We start from the raw sequence: 23,647 nt of genomic DNA, 5'->3' as shown, positions 1-23,647 counted from the left end.
AACAACTCCAGACATTGAAAGCTTTGTATGATCGGCGTTTTCACGGGCGCCGCCATTTGTAATCTAGGAACTTGAAAGTAGTTCCAATGGCAAAATTCGTCATACAGCCAAATATAGATGTAGGGTACTGGAGTCTGCTGAGGTTTGCCGAGTGGGTTTCCGTGGAGGTCGCCATGTTTGATTGGACTGTTTGTGTCACGACCTCTGATTGGACAACGCTATTGTTCACGTGTCTGCTGTAAAGGGGGATAATGTACCTATAAGTTCGGGAATTTCAGACTACTCTAGCAACGGCTAGATGTTGTAAATCTCGCGGTCGTTGCTTCAGGAACATGACCCTTCATCGAATTATCAGTTACTGTCACGGGATCTAGTACATGCAGACAAACATATACACGGAACTCCAATACAATGACTAGAAACCGTTCCTGTGCCGTCTACAGACTCAAGAATCCTAGAGAACTTTTTTTGCGAACACCTTGGTCGAACCAAGGACCTCCTGGAATATTGAGTCACTCTGAACAGAAATTCCCCGCCACATAAACACAAAACAGATTTGGTGGTCGGATTTTTTTTATTAAGGAAGACAATATATATACAAACGCACAAACACAAAACAGTGAATAATAATCTTCCAATTAAACGTCCAACCACAGTATTACTGTATACAAGGGGAGCATGAAGCAGTGAGCTTCTACAATTCTTATTATAGAACTAATGCTAACAATTCTTCCATGTAAATTATCAATCTGCTTAGAAATTATGTTGAAATTTGAGTAAAATAGTGACAATTCCCATCAATAATATGTTTGTAAGTCTGCATTGGCATCAAAGAGTCCAAAGGATATTCACCAAATCTGTTAACTGACCAAACACAATTTAGTTGCCGTCTTTCACTGAAATGAATTAATCCAGATTGCTGTCCATGAAATCAAAAACCAGGAATAATAGAAATCTCTTTTTGATAAATTAAAACGAAATGTTATTATTGGCAGCTTTTGTATTTCAGGATCTGAACTTAGATAAACCCAAATCTGTAAATCTTGACATCTCTTAAAACGAAATAATTTGAACTTTTTTTGATGTCTTTTGTTAACATTTACAATTTTTTTTTCAAGAGTTAATAAATTGATAGCATAAGTTCTAATGATAAGAAAAGAAAATAGGTCTTATAAATTAATTAGGAGCACCATTTGCTAGTTATTTTCATCAAGTAAAAAGTAATAAAGAATAATAAAGGTCATAAATTAAACATTTTACTTTCCCAATTTCAAACCAGTAAATGTATTTATTCAAATCAAAAATAAATATTTTACAATAAACTTTACTAATTATAAGTCAGTAATTTTTTTAAAAATTAAAATTAAAAATTTTACAATCAAGGTTCCATCCTTTAAGCCAATAATCATTTTATTAATATATATCAATAGGATATATATCAATATTAATATTAGGTACCGAATTACACTATATATTGACTATGATTTCTTTTCATATATTAACATAATTCTGTAAGAAATTGAATGAATTATTAACAAAGATTTGATTTTCTACAAATGGTCTGTTCATCTTTTGTTTTTGATTCAGCTCAATGCTTCATGTTATTGTTAGAGATCTTTATGTCCAGAGAACAAAGGTGACTACTGTAGTTTTATTTAGGATAGATTTTAACTATTGATAACAACAGCACAATATGTCCATAAAAACAAAATCTTATTCTAATATTTGACTGGTAACCACAGATAAAAGATTGGCAAGAGATGGTTTTATTTTAGAGTTATTGCACAATGCCATCCCACTGTCTTCAAAAAAATTAATATAGTTTTAACACATGGACGAAATCTGTAGTCTTTCAAATTTGAAAACTACTTTCCAAATATAAAATTTATGACCCAGAACAGTGTAATTTTGGATTTAGTCTAAGAACGATAATTTTTAAAAATTTGTTAAAACTCTTATCTGTGGTTACAAAACACAGGTGCTTTTACTATTGACATTGATATTGTTGATCCAGGTAATTGACACACTTACGGTAATGTACATATTACTAGATTTTAACACAACTGGGGGGGATGTAAGTGGGGAAGGACACAGCAGGGGTACAGATCACATTGTTATAATAATAATAAAATAATGAATTAATTACAACCTGTTATTGTGTACAAACTACTGCTAATATAAAACATCACTAACCGCACAATATACACAGCTATTATTATGAACAAATTCTAACTAAACTTTGTGGAAGATATACTCATTGAATTCTGTACTTGTTTTTAGAATATCAGAAAATTTTGAAAATATTTTATCAACAATCTAATGTAAACCCCCAAAAAAGAATTTAAATATTATTTGAAAACTAATTTTTATTCTCAGTTCGATATTGTAAAAATGTTTTTAAATAAGTTTTTAATGAATTCGATAAAAATTAGAAATCTGATTGATTCTCATTCTGTAAACAAATCGTTCAATGGGCAAATCTTCGGGGTAATTAATTACATGATTTACACGTCTCCACAGGTTATATTGTATTGTGAAACTGATCATCCGTCATAATTACTATTCTAACGTACTTCACGATGGAATGTTTCAATCTGTAGGTCCAATTTGTAGTTGGGACGGTCAGCCATATCAGAGATAATAACCGGATCTGTGGCGCGAAAATTCTACACCTACGGGATATCATAATCCAGAGCACTGATATGATATAACTACCCACAAGTTAGCCTTCGTTTACGACCTTATAAATAAACCTACTTACATCATTTCTCTTAAAGCGAAATTCTAAATAATTAATAATAAATATCAATTCTTATTTACAATTACTACTCATCGTCCAGAACAAAATATATTTGTAAAGATTTTTTTATGTATAAGTAGGCCTATTAGTTTATTAATGAACATCAAATCCACATAGGAACTTTTGGTATTAAATTATTATTAGGTATTTTTTTAATACAATTATTTTTACATGAGCTTAAAAGCGATAGTTGCATAATTTTTAACAAAGTCAAAACATAATTATTTCTATATCTGTTACTTAATAGGTTGTAAAATTACTATTATACAATTCTAGGAATCATTCTAGCAATTAAAATAACACCAAAAAGATGGAAATAGCAAAATTACCTCCCTTGTTTTCTATATGCTCCATGGAATTGGCCAAGCTCCATGTTGATGTTCTAGCTTGAAAATGATATATTTGCCAATTTCTCAACTGACAATAATGAATAATAAGATTAATAGTATTACCGGTATTCTTTAACAAGGTAGGACTGTGTATAGATTCAATGTATTTTATAAGGCTTTATTGTAACATATTTTAAACATATGACTTAAAAAAAAAAAATGCAACTATCGCTTTAACTTAAAGTTACAATAACCGGTAATTTGTCCGTTAAGACATCTTGAACACTACCAAAAAACTGGCCCAATTAATAACGCCTCTTGACTCACTTTCTCAACACACTGTGCTTTAAGAATAGGTTTATAAACGAATCCATCGCCGAAAAATAAATCACATTCAATTAAAATAACAGAATGCTTTGTAGAATTCTCAGCATTCTGTGATGATATATATAATAATAAGTAATAATGGGTATAATAATAATATATAACAGTACAAAAAACAATAACTATTAGTAAACATAGAGAAAAGCCATGGCAAAAATTACATCAATATAAACAAGTTCTTGTCAACAATCAATACTGCTTTAAATTATGCATCATTTTTATTGAATCGATCAAAATATGGACAGTTATCGGCTATTTCGTCGATAATTGTCATTGAATCTTTCCGGAAAGTAACAATAATATCAATACGAATAATATCCTGCTATAATCCATGTCACATTGGGACATGCTCCATCACGCTGTAATCCACCACAAAGGACCTACTCTGATCTGCTACTTCATCAAATGACTAGAGATATTATTATAAACCACCTAGCATTTACAACACATTTAAATTTTTATAAGTTTGTTATCCAAAATTGAGGTCTTATCAAATTTTAGAAAGGTTTGCTCGAACAAATCCATGAAAGCATTACCCTGGGTCTTGTACAGTTTTCATCAAGTTACAAAATTCAAAGCAATCTGAATCATTGACAAAAATCGTCAAATATAATCAACAAGTACAAATAATTAAAAGCTGGTAAAATATTTAAATCACGTGATTATGAGTAAAAGTGCTATCAAGAAAAAATATAACTACAGAGTGATTAAAACAATTAAAATATATATGTATATATATAGCAATATCATGAGGACAACGAAAACAGCGACAACTCATTCGTTGAAATACAGTACTAAATGAATTCTTTTAAAGTGATTTCCAGGATGATCAACGGTAGCTATTAATGATTTAATACCACAGGCAGCCGATTGTAGCCATACAAATTAACTGACATTTAATGTGAATCTATCTGATAAAATGATAATCTTGAGAATTAATTGTCAGTTCTGAAAATTAATTAACAATTGTGCTGAAAAGTCAATTGATAATAAAAATGTCCATTGAGAATTGTCCTTAAAGTCAATTGAAAATTGTCCTTAAAGTCAATTGAAAATTGTCCTTAAAGTCAATTGACAACTGTGCTTAAAGTCCATTGACAACTGTTCTTTAGGTCCATTGACAACTGTGCTTAAAGTAAACTGACAATTGCTTCAAAAACTGATGATGATAATTAACAATAGGTTGAGTATTAATCAAAAATGAACAATCAACTACCTGAATCCTACCAAGTAAATTCAATATTATATTTATCCGTACAGAAATTAAAACAATAAATGAATTTAATCTCAATCTTAGAACAACGGACCTTTGAATTAACAATTCAATATTTTAATTGAAAGCAGTATTAAAGCAGTATTAATTTCTAAATAATTCAGATAAAAAATTCAACAATTTTTAAATTTTCAAAAAAACGAAATAACACTGATCATTCGTTTGTCCTACGACATCCAGAGTAAGACTTACATCTAATCTTCTTTCCATATTTGGTGTTATAAAAGGGGACACTATCTAAGCACATCTCTTTGTTATTGTCACTGTAAGAACACAACTCTCTTTGTTGAGCTTTATAAATTATGGTGGTTAAATAGTCATCGTTTGGTCGTAATTGACGACATGTTTTGATCTATGCGTCCGTTACTAGGATAGTTTATAGAGTTTGTGTTATCGTCTTAAAGCCATATGATAGGATTTTTATATTTTATTATTTTTTCTTTTTACATGTAGATCAGAAACTGAGGGTTGAGTCGTCCCATTCCAATTGGTCTTTTCCTGGTGGTCTAACCTCTTCATCGGAACTATCTATTTCATCGTGGAAATCACTTCCGTCGTCTTCACTATCGGTATCGTCGCGTAAAGCTTGTTGTACGTTATCTTCGTATTCAAACACCTGCTGTGAAACAGAAAAAAGAAAAATAGATTTTCAAAGAAGACAATACAAAACTGAATTTAATTTATGGAATGAAGTCAGATGACTTATTTTGGCCACTGATTGTAATTCTGCCTTTTTCAAACAAAATCTAATTTGCCATGGCTTACTCTATGCTAAAATGTGCATTTAAAACCAATATGCTGTGAATGGAATTCAGTCCCAACTGTCACGAGTTCTTGTACACGACCCTCCACTTAATGTCCCATCTGAACAACTAGACCATGTTCCTTGTCAGGGGGAAAACATGATGAATGTTGTGGAACTGGACCGTTTTGGGACTGATATTCCTTTATGCACATGCTAATCAGTACATGGGGATAGACTTCGGTTTTCTATCCCATCTGAATAATTAAATGTTTTTTTCTTTGTAAGACCCTCCCATCCTGCAACCCTGACAAGGGAAAACTAGTCTGGAAAATCAGGAAGGACTCTCGGCCAACACCGAGATCGAACCTGGAACCACCAAGTTCGTGAGCCAGTGCCATACTTACTGAGCCACCGTGGCTCCACTGGACATTGAAATCTGGTGTTCAAATGCAATGAAATAATACAGACATCCAACCATGCTAACCATGGTAAAACAATCAATTAGTTAAGAATTATTATGTAGTTACTAAATGCACTACATCCTAAGCATATTAATACAGATATCCAACCATGGTAAAACAATTAATTAGTAAATAATTATTTTATAGTTACTGAATGCTCTATATCCTAGGCATATTAATACACATTTCCAACCACAGTAAAACAATCAATTAAGAATTATTATGTAGTTACTGAATGCTCTATATCCTAGGCATATTTATACAGACATCAAACCACGGTAACCATGGCGAAACAATTAATTAGTAAATAATTATAATGTAGTTACTGAATGCTCTATATCCTAGGCATATTAATACAGACATCCAACCATGGTAAAACAATCAATTAGTTAAGAATTATTATGAAGTTACTGAATGCTCTATATCCTAGGCATATTAATACAGACATCCAACCACGGTAACCATGGTGAAACAGTCAATTAGTTAAGAATTATTATGTAGTTACTGAATGCTCTATATCCTAGGCATATTAATACAGACGTCCAACCACGGTAACCATGGTGAAACAAATAATAAGTTAAGAATTATTAGTTACTGAATGCTCTATATCTTAGGCATATTAAGTTACCTGTACCTCCTGCTCCATCGGATTAACGGTTATATTTAAAGCAGAGTTATCCCACTCCATTTCCTGTTTCTCGTCAACTTGTACGACCTGCGTTCGTCTGTGTACAGCTCGTATTCTGATTACACCCAGAATTATCATGAACAAAAGGAAGCCAATACAAACAACAATGATGGCAGCCATTCCAAAGTCTGTGGAAACAGAAAAAATAGAAGGTTAACATACTTTTGTTATTAAATTGAAAAAATGAAATGAAATGGGGTTAAACGTACTACTGTTTTGCTCCAACTGGGCTAATGGAGACAGGCATACGTCATACAGTGTGCTATGAGGAAAATTTTGCCTGGATAGCGGCACTACGGCCTTCTCTTATATCGAATTCCAACTGTCAAGGGATCTTTTACGTGCACACCAATGTGTACACAGGACCTTGGTTTTCCGTCCCATACAACGAAAAGACAGCTGTCCTTGTCAGGCCCTCCGTCCTGCATCACTGACAAGGGGGAACCACACTGGAAAATCTGAATGAACTTTCTCGGCCAATGCAGGGATCGAACACGCGACCCCTAGGCTAGCGAGCCAGCCTCTTAACCTGATTTAAATACAACTCCTTTTTATTAAATCCTACCAAGTCAATCGTTAGATTTAATGCATAATTTAGAAGACTTACTGGAAGTAGCAGCTGCCACATCAGGTGTGATTTTCGATGATAATCTCTGCATAGCATCATGTTCTACGGGTTGATTGTGAACATTACTCTGTACATTAGCAGCATTATTATATTCTGGTTCTTTATGTACTGCAACCAACTTTAAAACAAATATACAATTGTTCTTACTCATTAAAGGCAAAGCAAGAATATTTAGAAGACATCAACATCCTTGTATTTTAAAAACTAAGTCAAATTATTATTAAATCCGAGAAAGGGGGCACCACTGTCTACTGGTTCAATGAAGACAGGCATATGCTACAGTGTGCTGGTGGTGTGCGGGAAATTTTGCTCAAATAGGAATTGAATTCTATCTGTCAATGCCAATGTGTACATGGGACCTCTGTTTTTGTCTTATCCGAACGACTAGATGCTGTTCGTTGGAAGACCAGCTATGATGCACTCGGACAAGCGGAAACCACTCCCGATAATCCTGAAGAGCCTTCTCGACCAACACCCGCAATGAAATGAAACAGAGTTTAACGTCCTACTGTTCTGCATGACAAGGAGTGTGGTCACCGGTCAAAGCTTGTGAGTTTTCTCACGGGACCTCGGTTTTTCGTCCCATTCATAATACTAGACATTTGTCTTTGTCAGATCCTCCATCCTGCAACACTGACAAAGTTTGTGATTTTCCAACGTGGTTTCCCCTTGTCAGATCCTCCATCCTGCAACACTGACAAGGGGAAACCACGTTGGAAAATCACAAACTTTCTCGGTCAATGCAGGGATCGAAAAACCAACAACCGCATCGAAACCTCCAGGTTAGCAAGCTAGCGTCATACTCACTGAGCCACAGTGACTCAACTCGGCAGATGAAACCCAAGTTAACTGAATGTCTTACCTTTGTGATAAACAGGTTGCTAATAAATCTCTGATTCTCTGATGAACATTTTAGAGCGAGTGAACGACTATTTAATATACTGGGTTCATTGTGATAATAATGGATCTTTCTTAAGACACTGATATATCTATCTATTGTGTCAGCATCTGAAAAATAATACAAATTATTATACCGATTCTTTCATGGCTTTATCTCTGCTTAGTTTAAACACCAAATGCTCATCATCAGCAAAACAAGATCATAATCAACTCTTGATGCCATAGGATACTCTGATTTTAACTAAATTAGAACGGTTCGCCATTTAAATATTTCATTTAAAAATGGGAAAGCGAGGCTAAGTCTCGAATATACTAGTGCCCTGGTTACCACAATGCACATATCTTGTCGAACCTTCAAAGGCTAATATCTTTGCTCAGAATAAAGTAATTTGAATGAAATTTTCAATATTTTCATTTTACATTATCTTTTTTTGAGCTATTATGGCAAGAATGGTTAGCTCTTTATCTAAATCTTACATAATGTATCTTAAATACAAGGTTATTCAATACGATTCAGAAGAGCTAGAAATCAAAATGTTTTGGTCTGAAGAAAATTTTGAAACCATGTCTATTCAACAGCCTGCAGAGATGAAGGATTTTGTTGAATAATGAAAATACACAAAATGTTCCATTTGAAATTTAAAACGGACACTCACAGAACCATTATTTCATAAAAATAAATTTTTGGGCGTGAATATTTTTAACTTACTTGTAATAACAACACCATCGTTGGTCTCACTCCATTCTAATCCCAGATTACCCATAATATGAGTTGGTAGAGACAGATGTTCATAGAAGAGATTTAATGGAGGATCGGCTTCAATCTTACAAGAATCTAATAATATCTCAGTCCTTGGTTCTTTCAAACTTGTCTCTTCTGTAACAAAATATAAATCATGTCAATCAAGTATGGTCTTTTAATGTACTAATAATCTTATATCCAATTTTAAGTGCTGAGGGTTCTTTTACGCACAATCCAATGTGTACACTTGACCTCGGTTTTCCATCCCTTCCAAACGACTATACATGTCTCGCCAGGCCCTTTGACACTGGGGGGGGGGGGGGGGGATGACGTAAAAATCCCACAGAATTTCCCCCTTCAACATCAGAAACGAACCAGAGACCTACTCGTTAGCAAGCCAACGTCTTCCTCACTAAGCTCTACAACAGCTCCTACCTACAATGGGGATATTGGACTAAACGCTCCAGAATTAAAATCTCACAAATCAGCAAAAGGCATTTTCAACCGAATAGGATGTCATTTGACCAACCACCAATCCTGAAACGTTTCATTATGATTCTATTCTGTCAATGCGGAACAATTAGGGCAGACCATTTGAGCACCCAATACCTGTCCAATAGGAGTAATGAATAAATTAATAACTATATCTACACAAAACTAGCTTATAAATGAAATCAGACTGCTCAAGATGTAAATAATTTAGTAGTCTCAAGTAATGCCCAGGCATTGACCAAGGCAGGTAACTCCATTTTGTTGAACAATTTTACTAAAAAACAGACTTGTGCTCAGAAAAGTGAAAGTAACATAAGTTACTTTTAAAGTTTGCAACATCAATTTCAGCTGCTCGCATTTCTTTACTGATGTAAAATTGTTTTCAATGTTGTACAAATATTTGAATCATACATCAGTAAAATACTATTAGTTTTACATTACTAGAAATCATAAAATGTGTCAAGACCGACTGTAGTTTTGGATGGTACTGGCTTGTCCAGGGTTGTACTGGTATGAACTATATCACTGGGTAAGGCAACATTTACATGTATGGGTAAGGCAACATTTACATGTACTGAGTATTATAGGATGTCTAGTCAACATTTACATAGTACTAAGTGCTGAAAGGTAAACAGTAAATATAATTTCTGTATAACTTACGTGCAAGCATAGCTTTAGAAACTTTCAAGGCCAGTATTGCGGCTTTGTCTTCATCTTCTTCATCCTCTTCCTCCTCCTCTCGTGTTTCGGTTGTCTTGGATGCCTCGATTTCGATATCTTTAAATACTAGTAAGCCTCGTTCGAATTCAAAGACAAGTTTTGTGAGATTTTTGGATCCTGTGATGGTAATGATTGGTTTGGGTGGTTCTTGTACCATGACGTATGTTTGTACTTCTGGTAGTGTTACAGTTTCACCATTACATCTGTAAATAAACAAATTATATATCTTTACAAATAGGAAATAAATAGAGTTTAACGTCACATCAACACTTTGTTATTGTGGTCACATCCAGCTATTCTTCTCAACCCTTGTCAAGATATGAACCTATTACATTTTTATCGATTGTCCGAAAAATTGTTTTGCACACAGTATTTGCAAAAGATGATACTTTGAACAGTCACGTTTGCCCTATTTGTTAATTCTATGTGCACACCAACATGAACCACAGGACCCCAGTTTTTCATGTCTTTGTTCTTTGCCAGGTCCTCTAAGGGAACCAGACTGGAAATATCTTGATAAACATGTTGTAAAAAGATTGCAACATTAATGGAGATCAATTAATATAAGCCTTTGCTTAAAAGATCCCTTGGCAGTTGGAATTCGGTATAATAGTAGGCCATAGTGCTGCTGCCTGGGCTAAATTCCCCGCCATAGCACACTCTATGGTGTATGCCTGTCTTCATTAGCTCAGTCGGAGCAGAACAGTAGGAAGTTAAACCCCCATTTCGTATTGTTTAAATCAAGTTATTTACACTACTTACTTTAGCTGTGTTTGTAAGAGTAACTTTCTACGTCCTGGTGTAGGGAAACTTCTAACATTAACATAGGCAACTTCATGTAATAACTTCTCTACCTCGGCAACATCTTTACCAGAAATATTAAACTCTGTCATTTCATTGTTGAAACTTACACTCTGTAAATACAAGGTAAAATGTCACGAATAGATATAAAACATGACATAATTATATATAATTAGCTGTATACCCACCAACACTTCCTTATAGGAGTATCGTGAACCTGAAAATAGTAGAACTCTGAAACTGGAAGTAATAGAACTCTGAAACTGGAAGTAGTAGAACTCTGAAACTGAAAGTAATAGAACTCTGAAAGCGGAAGAAGTACAACTCTGGAACTGGACTCGATATGCTCTTATATCCAAAATTCCAGACACAGGGCATCCCTAGTGTAGCCACCAAGCTCGAACAGTCAAACAATCCAAATTCGTTTGTTTGTTTGTTTCCTAAGGCTTAACGTCTGCTTCCCCCTTGGGTGATATCACTGACAATACAAACAGATAAACATTGATATATTGATAAATATTGATATAAGTTACTTAGTGCTCCTACGACTAGTTGGATAGTTTGTTTCCTAAGGCTTAACGTCTGCTTCCACCTTGGGTGATATCACTGACAATACAAACAGATAAACAACAGTCACAAATATTGATATAAGTTACTTAGAGCTCCTACGACTAGTTGGATAGCCGTAAACGGTTAGAACTGGACGGTTAAACGGTTTGAATTCAACGGTACGGTTATTCGGAGATATCCCCCATTACACAGAGTTGTGTCTGATTATATTCCTCTTTATAACGAACCTTGCCCGTTGTCATTTTGTATTTGATGTTTGAAAATCTTAGAATGTAACAGTCGTCCTACGATGTCGACTGCTAAAAAATAATACTATTAATAGCACTCATCGTAGTCATACAGCAAAGTCAACGAACCTTGTTCTGACTTTAGCTATTGTTAATCCAATCTAAATACTTCTCGGCATTTCTAACTATATTCTACCTTGTTTATTATTTACTTCAAAACGTTACCACCATTCAAAATATAATCATAAAGGCTAGAAAATGACATTATACTAGATTCGTTACGACATTCAACACGATTCATATCTCGTAATTTCTCGCAAGAATTCTACTTTGGTTTTTAGTTAAATTAACCAATCATAAAAATTCTACTTGCAAGCGAGGAATTATTTCTTTATTGTCCAATCAATAGATGCCTTCCAATTTACTTTATTCTATTCTTAGTAACATTGTGTAATCGTAATATTATCGCCATCTGTCACGTACGAAGGGAAACAGAGTATTGTTTTGTATATTATCGTTATATTGAATTAAAAAATGTTTCAAATGAACCAAGTTAACCAGGTAAATAAATAACTACGGCCCTAAGATAGTTTAAATTTTCATTAAAGAATTGTACATGTCTGAAAAAATTCCTGAAATTTTTGCGCGTGTAATGCCTTTTAGGCGAGCATAGCGTGCGCACGAGTAATGACTTGCACCTCCTGACAAGCCCTGTTTTATGTTTAAAATTGATACCATACGGTTAACGGTTAGCTACGGCTATTCGAATATCAAAAAGTCCTAACCGTAGGAGCACAAAAGTTACTTGTGTTTTACTTTGTATATCAATATCTCCCTAATCACTACATTTTCACACCTTAAGACCAGTCAACATCTTTGATAGTTTCTAATTAATTTTCATTAAGGACTGGAAATCTAATTCAGAGTCTTCTTCAAAGATCCTGTCATCTACTCTGAACACACTTCATTAATAAACATGTATACTTACTGAGCCGGTCTGCATCTCTCCAACAGCGTGGAAGTCAAGGCTTTCCTTACAGTTGTTTAGACATCGAATAACTCGGTCACTTTCTCTCTTTGCTTTCAATACAGATAACCCAGCTAGATATCCCTTGAAATAATGTTCAAACCTTGATTTACCTCCTGAAACAAATACAAATAAATATCATTTAATTATTGACACATCATATCTACAAACTTTATAATCGGTTGCAATTCATTTGATTTGTTCACAAGACAAAGAGGTGAATTGGGTGGGTAGATCTGATTAATTATTTTTGGCGGAAATCAAATGGGGTTTAATGTCATACTTTTCTGTATCGAGCGAGGGTAATCGAGATGTGCATCTATGCAGAGTGCTTCATTGCAGATAGAGAGAAATGGGGTTTAACATCCATGACACAAACTTTAATAATTCGCTGTGGGAGGAAACCCTTGAGGTTGGACAGGCGAGACCTTACTCCATGTCACATACAAACCACACCACTTGACTCAATGACAAGACCTTGTGATCCAATGCACACACATTAAACCATTCAGCCACCAAACACCCTGTGCGTCATTGGAAATTTTGCCAAAACAACAGCATTTCTGCAAGGGTTCCTGTATAAGCTAAAGATAATAAAATCATTGTGATAATTACTAGTTAGGTAGTATTTACCTTGCCAACAAGCTCCAACAGATAGTTTGGTGTAGTGAACTTTACTAGATTTATGAAGTGGCCAGTCATCAATTTCTTCAAATACTGTTTTATCTTGTAGTAAGAGTTTACCATCAATATACAATTTAACCTGTAATTGCAACATGTTCATTGGGTTTAATTTCGAGACTAACATTTGGTTTAATTTTATTTCAATAATTCCCTTGCGTGTAGGGATCTTTAGCAGTGGGAGGAAACCGGATGACCCGAGAAAAAACACCAGGTTGGACAGGAGACCCTACTCCATGTCATGTACAACCGAGAACTCAATGACAGACCTTATGATACAGATTGCTTGGATTCAATCGGATTTAAACACATGCCCATTAAAACATTTTATCTAACATTTCTAAAGATAGGCTACTTGTTTATATTGCTGCAGAGAATGCAGAATGATCCCAAACGTTCAATTTATAAAAGTTTTGTAAAGACTGAACAGAATTGAACTATTTTAGATAGATTTTCCCTTTAAAGATTCAACTGCAACTGTGTGGTACTCTGCAAATGATTCAAAATCCCTCAGTGGCTTTCAAAAGTTTCATTTTAAATGTCAATGTCTTATTCTTTGTTCATAAAAACTTTGTATTATTTTCCATCATCCAAGCCAATTACAATTTAGAAAATAACTTACTTTATTAATATTTTCCATTGATTAAAAAAAGAAAATCGAAAACAGAAGAAAATAAGTCCATTATATAAATGAAAGTGTATCACAGGTAGTTCTGTTTAATAAGCAGTTACCTCCCTTAAATTAAGTGAGTCGTTTCTATAGTAACAGCCATTTAAGCAATACATGTCACTTGAAGTATGTGGATTAATCTCAAGCAGCAGTTCTTGAAATAAATGGCCACTCAGCACATCTGGTTTTCAAAAATTTCAAAACACTTCTTATTGAATTAATGAATGAAATGAGGTTTAATGTCCTTCTTTTCAGCACTTCCTGGGCTAATGAACACAGGCATATGCCATACAGTGGTCTATACAGTGGGGAAAGTCATGGATTCGTTTACGGGCAAGCCAATGTGTAAATCTCAGGAACACCCTGTCCTTGGCAGGAATTCTTATTGAACAGAGCTGTTTAATTTAAAGAATTGGCAGGCCAAATGTTCCATTCTCAATCAAATAATAATTATAACAGTTCTCCTTCTGACAATAAACTAAAGAAGACTAACTTACTGAATTTTGGTCCGCGTTTTTCAGATCAACACTGATAACATAGTGATGCCATTCTGCATCGTTGATTTGTGGAATGTGCCATCTCCATTCAGCTGGTTTAAAGATTTCCATCTCAGCTTCAGTTGTTGGTTCTCGTCTTAACAACAATACCAATTTTTCTCCATGAACGAAAACAGCGTAATGGTGTCTATTCATTTCTGAAACCAAAAAACTCCATTCATCAACAACAATGCCCTTGTATACAAGTTTGTTTTCATCTTGAGTGAAGCCTAAATCATTACAGGCCTGGGACTCTACAACACAGTGAACGCTTACAACTGCCCCCTAGATCCATTCCCTTGATTTATGTGTTGTTCATTGCTTGCAATATCTTTTTAATTTGTGTGTCGGGTTTGACTTTATGGGTTTTGTCATTGTGTGGTGCGGTCCTCCTGCACCTAATATAAGCAAAGTGCTCATATACTGGAACTTATCCATGATTATGCTATGATCCACTTCACATCTTAGTCCAAACCTTTCTAAGTTACTTTTTGTTCTTCCATTATGTTAATTAGTTGCTTTTCTTATTCCTTTAAAGATACATTATGTAAGATTTAGATAAAAGGCTGACCATTCGTGTTATAATAGCTCAAAAATAGATAATGTAAGACGAAAATATTGACCATTTCATTCAAATTAATTCATTCTGAACCAAGTTATCACCGTTTGAAGTTTTGACAAGTGTGTGCATTGTGGTAACCAGGGCACTGGTATATTCGAGATTTAGCCTTTTTTTTCCTATCTTTAAATTAAATTTCTCAATGGTGAACTGTTCTAATATAGTTAAAATCTTGAGTATCTGATGCCATCAAGAGTTGATTATGGTCTGGAGAAGTTAATAAATGTATAATAATTTAGATAACATTACAGGCCTAAAGAAAGACCTGTAATAGACAGATTTAGCTCTTGCATAATGTATGTTTAAGTGTGTGTATCACATGTCGTGGCAATGGGAAATAACATACCTAAAGGTTTGGAAATTTCAGACTAAGCTAGCAACGGCTAGAATTCGTTGCTTCAGGAACATAAGCATGACCACAGTATAGGACTACATTTCAATGTGGGCATATACAAATTTACAACCATTCACCTCCAAGTGTCTCAAATCATTAAATTATCACTTACCTTCTCCATCAGACATACACAAGATGTGTTCCTTTTCAACTTTCTTGTGAGGTGTGTCGTAATCATCACTAAAATCATGTTTCATCCATGTGGAAATGGTGAACTGTTGATCTAAAGTATGGTTGAAATAATTCTCTGGAACTATAGCCGCATTTTCTCCATTAAAGAAAAACACTTGATCGCTCTCATGGCCGTCGTCTGTCTGTAGATTTTGTGTCCAATCGGCTAATGGTGGTGGGGGTAATAAGTCAACGCTCTCTCCACTGGCACCTACATAAAATAAATTGAATTAAATCATTAAATTGGAACAATGTTTTTTTTTTTTCAAGATCTCTGAAAAATGTTGTTTTGTCTTATTATTTTTCAACAATCAGAAAGTAGGCCTATAGAGGTTTTCTGATGCCTAAAGCAAAAGAGTTTCATATATTATATATTCATTGATAAAGCTCCAAAGTTAAATGATCGATTATGGCAATATTAGACAGCTTGGAAAGATGGCCAAGTTAGGGGCTGATCAAGTACCTGCCATGTACCACGCCCCTTCCCCCAGCAAAGATATTGAGAAGCCTAGCAACTGGCTCAGAAGATCGGCCCAGCTTAAGAAAATTGTGAAAGAGTCTAGAATTTGGAGATAATTTACAGTTGTGGATATTGGATCGCTTCAGGTACAACACACAGCATACATGTATAAATGGCAATCTTCAATGCTAAATAAAATATTGAAGAGAAATTTAGAGATAGCAACGTTAGAATTAACCCAAGTAATAAAGAAACTTACCACAGATTTTCCTCTGTGAAGTGATTGAAAATGTATCTCGATCACAACCTTTACCGATGTGTTTGGTTGCCAATGTCATCTTAACAGAAACATTGTCTGGGATGCATGTTGGGTCGCACATTCTCAATCGTGCATTTTCTGCTACCTTCTGTCGTCCACTGCCAGCAAAGTATGTTGTTCTATCAGAAATTCCCTGCCAACCATTTCGACAAATCTCCTTGATGAAAATGTTTACTGAAACTGGTTTCGATGTTTTGCCACCACAATCTTTAGCAACAACTTTCATGATGAAATTCCGGTGTCTGCTGTATTCCAGTATTTTTGTGTTTCTAATGTTTCCGTCTGCGTCGATTTCGAATGGAACATTTGGAGTGAGAATGTTGTAGCCGCAAATATCTCGGTATGTTTGAGATTTGTCTTCGTCGACTGCGCGAATGGTGAGGAATTTGTCGTACAATTTTCCTTCTTCGATGGTGATGTAGTACGAGGCATTTTCGAAGTTTGGGGCAAACTTATCAACATCTTTGACTTTAATCATAACAACAGCTCTGAAAGATTACAAGAATAATTTAGTCTTCATATTCTTATCTGTCGGTTCGGATGATAATTTTAGTTGAATCAGAGAAAATGTCAAGTACTAATGAACTATTATTATATGTACTTGACATGATTAACTTTGTGTCAGGCATGTACTGATAAAAACTATAAAAATACAGAAATAAAAAAAATATAAAAATAAAATCAAGTATTTTTCAATATCAATAGCAATGTGCATGTATTTTGTAGGGAAGTCTTTCTTTTCCACAAATCTATAAATATCACATTTAAATGTCACTTTACACCAGTAAATGGGCTGGTACTCGCCTACATGTTTGTTTCCAACACTATAAATGGCCTTGACCTTTGAGCAATTCCTGTGGTTGATGGGATGGGTTTGTTTTATTTTATTCATTGTGTCCTTATTTGTCACTTCCTTCAGAACAAGAATTGTGTTTTTCCCATGAAGGAAAATGTCCTGTCAACAGAATACTTTGTTCTCATTTTGAGATTAACAATATACAGTTCATATTGTCTCTATGATCATGTGTGCAATGCTAGCTACGATAATCTAGACAAGACAGTGATGTTTTCACCCACACTTAATCAAATTCCAACTGTTAGGGAGGGAAATTTTATTTCAATAATTCACTTGCGCTTAGGGGTCTTTAGCAGTGGGAGGAAACCAGGGGACCCGGAGAAAACCCACGAGGTTTGTTAGGTGCCCCTATTCCTTGTCACGTACAAGTGGACAATCAAAACCACACCACCTGACAATGACAGAACTTCTGGTCAACCATTCTCCCCCACGCCCGCCCCCCCCCCTCCCCAAAACAAAAACTGTTAGGAGTACATTTATTAGCACACCAATGTGTACATGGGTCGACCTATCTGAACAACTACTCTAGGGACAATCTTACTTGGCATACGTTAAAAGGGCTCTCACTGGTGAGTGGGAACCGTTCAAAATTTCCTCTATAGTTAAGAAATATTCTCTCAATTTATGGTGAGAGACTTTAAGGAATATTTAAAGCTAGGATATAAATCTTTATAAAGTGATTGACTTACGGGTTTGAAATGCGTCTTGGCATTCCACAATCATTGGCTACTATGCTAAATCTATAATGCTTTCTCTTTTCATAGTTTAATTTATAGCCTTCTTTCACCCGAATCTCAGCCTCTCCAGTGGTTCGGTTTGTAACTTGGATAACAAATGGCATCTCCAACTTTTTCTTATGTTTAACAATATCATAGCCACAGATAAATTCTACAATAAATAAATCAAAGACAATTTTTAATCAAGTGTGAAAATAAAGATGCATATAAAAATGTTTAATGAATAGAGTAGATGTATTACAAATCCCCTGCAGTGAAAAGCTGATCTTTTTATTTGATATGAATAGAAACTGACAGTAATGTACATTAAAATCTGAGTTTATTTTTATGTCAGAATAAGCATATTTCACATATTTTCATTGTTATATGTTTATACAAGGCAATCTATTCCTGTCAGTTTCTCCTCAAAACAAAACCTGACAGATAAGACATAAATAATCCTTATAAAACATATAGAACTATAGCATATAGCAAATAATCTGCTTGATAATGATACCTGTATGTGTATTATTATTATTTCAGCATTGAAATGTAGCATGTTAATAAAATTCAGAAGTAGTATATATATATATATATATATTTATATAAGTGTGTTAATCTTAGACATAAATATTTAAAGGTCCTATATATAACTTTGAGATTGATCTAAAATCTTCAATGTTAAATTCTATACCCTTTCAAAATGTCCATAAACTTTTTTATGTATATGACTTAAATTACCGATACATGTATATTCCCGAATGATCAATATATACTATAGAAGTTATTCTATGTAAAAAGGTATTGAATTTAAGGAACAATTGATAAATCCTTTAAAGGCATAAAAAGCACTATTTGGGTATTTGAAACAGATGTTTAGAATCATGAAATTTATAATTTACTAGTATCACAATCAACCAAATATTTAGTCATGAATGGACCACAACCTTTTCTTCAATAATTTACAGTAAATTTCAGACACATTCTAATTTGTCATATCATGTACATAGGTCTTGAATAGAATCTATATTAACACGTCAACTTACTGGCACCACCAACTTCATCTCTGTCTGTAGCCTTAAGCGCTGGTCTAATCCTGGAGACTTTATTCTCATTTTCATTAATGATGGCATGGAACTCTGGTTTACCTCGATCGTTTACAACGTCAGATTCAATAACTGGGTCAAAATAATTTGGTTCTGAAATGATTAAAAATAAAATATCAAATCCTCAGAACAAATCCTTATTGTTCACGGACCAGATAGAAAATTAAATACATGCGAAGTGCTAAAGGGACAAGTTTTCACACATTGTTATCTTTTGAAAATTTATATGAGTCATCAACTACAGCTGTTGGAACAATAGACTACTGTCCAAACCATTTACAATGTACTAATAAATACGAGATTTAAGATATGGTTTAAAAAATCAAACCTAAGCAATAAATAAATTTAAAATCCATACAATTAAACATGCCACTTGTTAATTTTGGCTAAGCTTATATAAATTGATTTCACAAAATATTCCCAAAAAAGATAATTATTCTCATTCTCTTCTTGATATCACATCATATGCAACCAATGGCAATCAGATATTCTGCGTGTTGGGTTTTTTTTTTATTTTTAAATTCATCTACATCCATACTACATGTAATGAATGTATTCTACGTACATGTAGGCTATAGACAGTAAATATTACAGTATTCACAAAAATAATTCTCACGAATATTCAAACTCATTTTTTAGTACTCGTAGCATTCAGGCAATTTATCATTTTATATCACATTAACACCAACAGGCAACATCATTAGATTTTCTCTCTTATACAGAATATTTAATACAACCTCATGGGTTTTCTCTAGGTCCACTGGTTTCTTACCGCTGCTAGCTAGACACCTACTCGCAAGCGAATTATTGAGATAAAATTGAACTGTATGTTAGTCCCAAAATGACAAAGTGTGTATCAAGTGGATGTTACACCTCCCTCTCTCTCTCAAATACTGATTCAGAACTGTTGATGTCAAGTTGAAACTAATAGAATTAGATTTATACAGAATATTTATTAATATTAATAGCATTTGTTGAATAGGGAATTAGCAGAACATTTGACAAAAAAGAGTATCGGTAACCAATCCATAATATCATTAAGATGTTGGCATTAAATACATGTAAATTGTATAGGCCTAATTAAATAAGTGGACTATAGATTTGCTGGGAAATGATGTGAATCAGCTTACTCAATACCGTATTCAGTAACCTACACACAGTAAAAGTAAAAATGATTGAAACCATTTGGATTTAATGGACATGAAAGAGACATATGTAGGAAGTAAATGGTTTTTTCGTGTGTTACATACGAAACTGACTAATTATAAGTTCCTTCCGTACTGTACAGTCAGTGCCAGGTCACATTGACATAGACTATGTATATAAACTGGGTATTTATTCTGAATTTATCCATAAATCAATTACCGGAATATCCATTATATGCATGCCAGTTACAATATTGGCTTTCCCAAAATGAATTCTTACTCTTTTTTATATAAAAAAGTCTATTTTGAAAATACACACGGTCAATGAACATTCTGATTACTAGTAGTCTCGTACATGTAGTTCTGGAGAGAATGATTGATTTCCTGTCACATCTCTTACGGTTATTAATATGAACACAGAAATATCAAACTACGCATTATAAACTTTATCTTTGAATTAAAAACTTGCTGGCCAACTTTCTGTTTTATGTAATCAATCCCAAGTTGTACCATAAATGGCATTTAGTAAAGTTTCTGTGCGGCACTTCCATTTTGGGGAAAATATCAAATTTTCTACCCTAAAATGTACATGTACATGTACTCTGATTAAATCCAAGAAAACTGAAGCAATATATTTAAAGATAATCTCCCTGCTTGGATTCAATCAGATTAAAGAGAGGACCATCGATTCCGATTAAACCAAGAAAATTGAAGCAAAATATAAAGATAATCGGATTAAAAAGAGGATCGTTGATTTCCGTGGCTTAATCCACCCTAGAATGTACAAGTACTCTGGTCTCTGATTAAATCTAAGTAAACCAAAGCAAAATGTAAACGATCGGATTAAAAAGAGGACCATCAGAACTCTTTAGCACAAGCCTGGTATTTAAGGCACTTGTCACAGATGGATACAGTTCCTCTGGTGCTGGGTCATTTTATCCTGCTGACACTACTGATCTGTCTACTCCCCCCAACCATGTTTTTATTAATAATTGATCAATACAAAGTTCAAGTTACTTCCAGGCATGTATTTTGTACACGGTGAAAAGTCCATATGCTGGTTACACTATTTTGCCTTATTACACTATTTTGCCTATACCGTTTTTTTAGGACTTCGAATTTCGTCTAATGGTTTGGATTGTTCGTACTTGGTTTTATTTTATGTATATACATGTATTCTATGTGGTACTGTACTGGTACCTACATGTACGATTATAACAGATTTCTCCAAGACTTGTGTAATTGTTAAAACTTTAAATTTGATTTATTCTGACTTGTCTCTTCTCAGATAGATGATGTTTTAATGTTTGGTTGGCTTAAGTACACAAATTATGTAAGCTTACATGCACATGTAGATTCAACTAGTCTCTTATCAGCTGTTTGGAATTTGGATTAAACCAATGTGACTGGTTTGAGACATCCGGTAAATTCAAATTTGAACACACAGTCGTGTGTAAGTTTGGGTAATTTTTGTCATAAAAATGACTAATTTAAATCTGACTTGTGGTCCCCTTTTGAAGTTTGTCAATAAATATTCCATTGAAGGAATGAAGTTTCTTCTCAAGATGGTAAACTTTTGGTGACACCAAATAAATTCTTCTTGATAGTTTGGTTAAAGATACACTATGGGAGATTAGATAACGAGTTTGCAGTTCTCACTATAATAATAGTTAAAAAAAACTAGATAATGTAAAGGCAATTTGCTGAAAATTTCAGTCAAACTGATACACTATGAACCGAGAATTAAGCGATTGAAATTTCCTTCTGGCCTAGATCATCATTACTAAAGTCGGTACGATAAAAAGCATAGTCTCGATTAAAACCATTTAATAATTAAATCATAAGGAAGTTAAGCAGTAAATCGGGACATAATCCCCTAAAGATCGCAGGCTAGCGATGCCATCGAGAGTTGATTATGGTCTGGATAAGTTAATTAATATCTAATTAATAATTTAGATAACATTTCAGGCCTAAAGAAAGACCTGCGATAGGCAGATTTAGCTCTTGCATAATTTATGTTTAAGATTTCAAATTTGGTTATGTCTGGGTCGACTGTCAAGGAACTATATATTGTTCAAAATTTTACTATCACCTCCATCACTTTTATTATTACAAAAAGGAATATTTTTGTTATAAATGATAAATCGATAGGCCTATTAATCCTTAAGACTAAAAAGAGTAAGAGGCATGGCATGATATTAATTATTATTAATGGTAAATGCCGAAAAATGGTAATTGATTGACAACATTTGTAGTACTAATTTTTTTTATCCTAGCACTGTTATTTCAATATATTTGGAAAACATCTCAGAAAATATTACTAAAGTGGAATAAAAAATTTGTTTCAGTAGATTTTGACACTGGGTCTCTGGTACAGACAACATTGAATTGAACTAGAATACTCTAGATGGTAGGTACCTAGGCCTACAGTTCAACCAGATTTAGCCTACCACTGGTACTGGTATAAGTAGGCTACCAGTACTCAAATATTATGATCGCAAAGTTCAGTTAATCCAGACGATTCTCTGATTTGTTGATCAGTCAAGATCAGGTTTTTTGTCTTTATATTGACTATCTGACATCATCACCCAGTGAAATTTGTTGTATCCACTTATCAACCCAAGAGTTAGACTAGAGAAACCTTTATCAAATAGTGAAACACTTCATAATTTACACATTACTTTAAACGATTTCACGAACTTAAATTAAAATATAGGCCCTAGGTCAGTCTCTCCAGGAAACCTTGATCAGTTTCAACGATTCCGTCGTGCGGATACGGGTCTTCCATTTATATCAGACAATAATAATGGCGGCGGCAGGTGCCCGAATGTTTTCATATTTACCTGACATACACCACACTGTTCCAATAAACACCGCCACAAAGGCAATAAATAAACCCTTCGCCATTCTTCAAACACGCATACGCACAACAGTATACCTAAGGACCAAATAGAGGTTAAAATTTATCAAGAAATTAATCCGATATCGCCTTTTTCCTCAATAACAAAATGAAAATGGCCGACACTGAGAATATTATAATCAGCCGATGACGTAAACGTCTTGCTTAGCACGCGCTGAAAATAAAATATCAGGATTTTCCAAAATACATGAATTTATTTCCTCTTTCAATTGAATCATATGTTTGTTCAAAAATTTCTGATTGTTATAAAAACAATCACATGGGAAA

General features: G+C 34.0%; 1 protein-coding gene across 3 annotated transcripts; it reads right to left on the bottom strand.

Annotated features, from left to right (window-relative positions):
* Positions 1-555: 555 nt before the first annotated feature.
* Positions 556-23,506, bottom strand: LOC126828574 (calsyntenin-1). 3 transcript variants are annotated; one of them, XM_050558425.2, is made up of 15 exons: positions 23,304-23,506; positions 19,256-19,408; positions 18,183-18,381; positions 16,578-17,125; positions 15,800-16,069; positions 14,636-14,832; positions 13,421-13,550; positions 12,749-12,903; positions 10,925-11,076; positions 10,103-10,365; positions 8,918-9,085; positions 8,171-8,316; positions 7,288-7,426; positions 6,621-6,808; positions 556-5,405 (listed from the first exon to the last, which is right to left on the bottom strand). In XM_050558425.2, the coding sequence occupies exons 1-15, from the start codon at positions 23,365-23,367 to the stop codon at positions 5,241-5,243; spliced, it is 2,937 nt and encodes a 978-aa protein (XP_050414382.1). In that variant the 5' UTR covers positions 23,368-23,506; the 3' UTR covers positions 556-5,240. The 3 variants fall into 3 exon arrangements, with proteins under 3 accessions (XP_050414382.1, XP_050414383.1, XP_050414384.1); XM_050558426.2 differs by having other exon boundaries at positions 6,627-6,808; XM_050558427.2 differs by having other exon boundaries at positions 556-5,402; positions 6,627-6,808.
* Between the last annotated feature and the right edge of the window lie 141 nt (positions 23,507-23,647).

The sequence above is a fragment of the Patella vulgata genome, chromosome 7 (genome assembly GCF_932274485.2).
Source record: "Patella vulgata chromosome 7, xgPatVulg1.2, whole genome shotgun sequence".
Lineage (NCBI taxonomy): Eukaryota > Metazoa > Mollusca > Gastropoda > Patellidae > Patella > Patella vulgata.
Note: the sequence above shows the minus strand (reverse complement) of the source record. Positions and strands in the feature narration are given on the sequence as shown.

Excerpts from the sequence above, each read along its gene's own strand:
- LOC126828574 (XM_050558425.2), bottom strand. The coding sequence starts at position 23,367 with ATGGCGAAGGGTTTATTTATTGCCTTTGTGGCGGTGTTTATTGGAACA. Across the intron at positions 11,077-12,748 it reads GAGAGATGCAGACCGGCTCA|AGTGTAAGTTTCAACAATGA; the intron begins GTAAGTATACAT and ends TTGTATTTACAG. Across the intron at positions 6,809-7,287 it reads TGTGGCAGCTGCTACTTCCA|ACTTTGGAATGGCTGCCATC; the intron begins GTAAGTCTTCTA and ends CTGTTTCCACAG.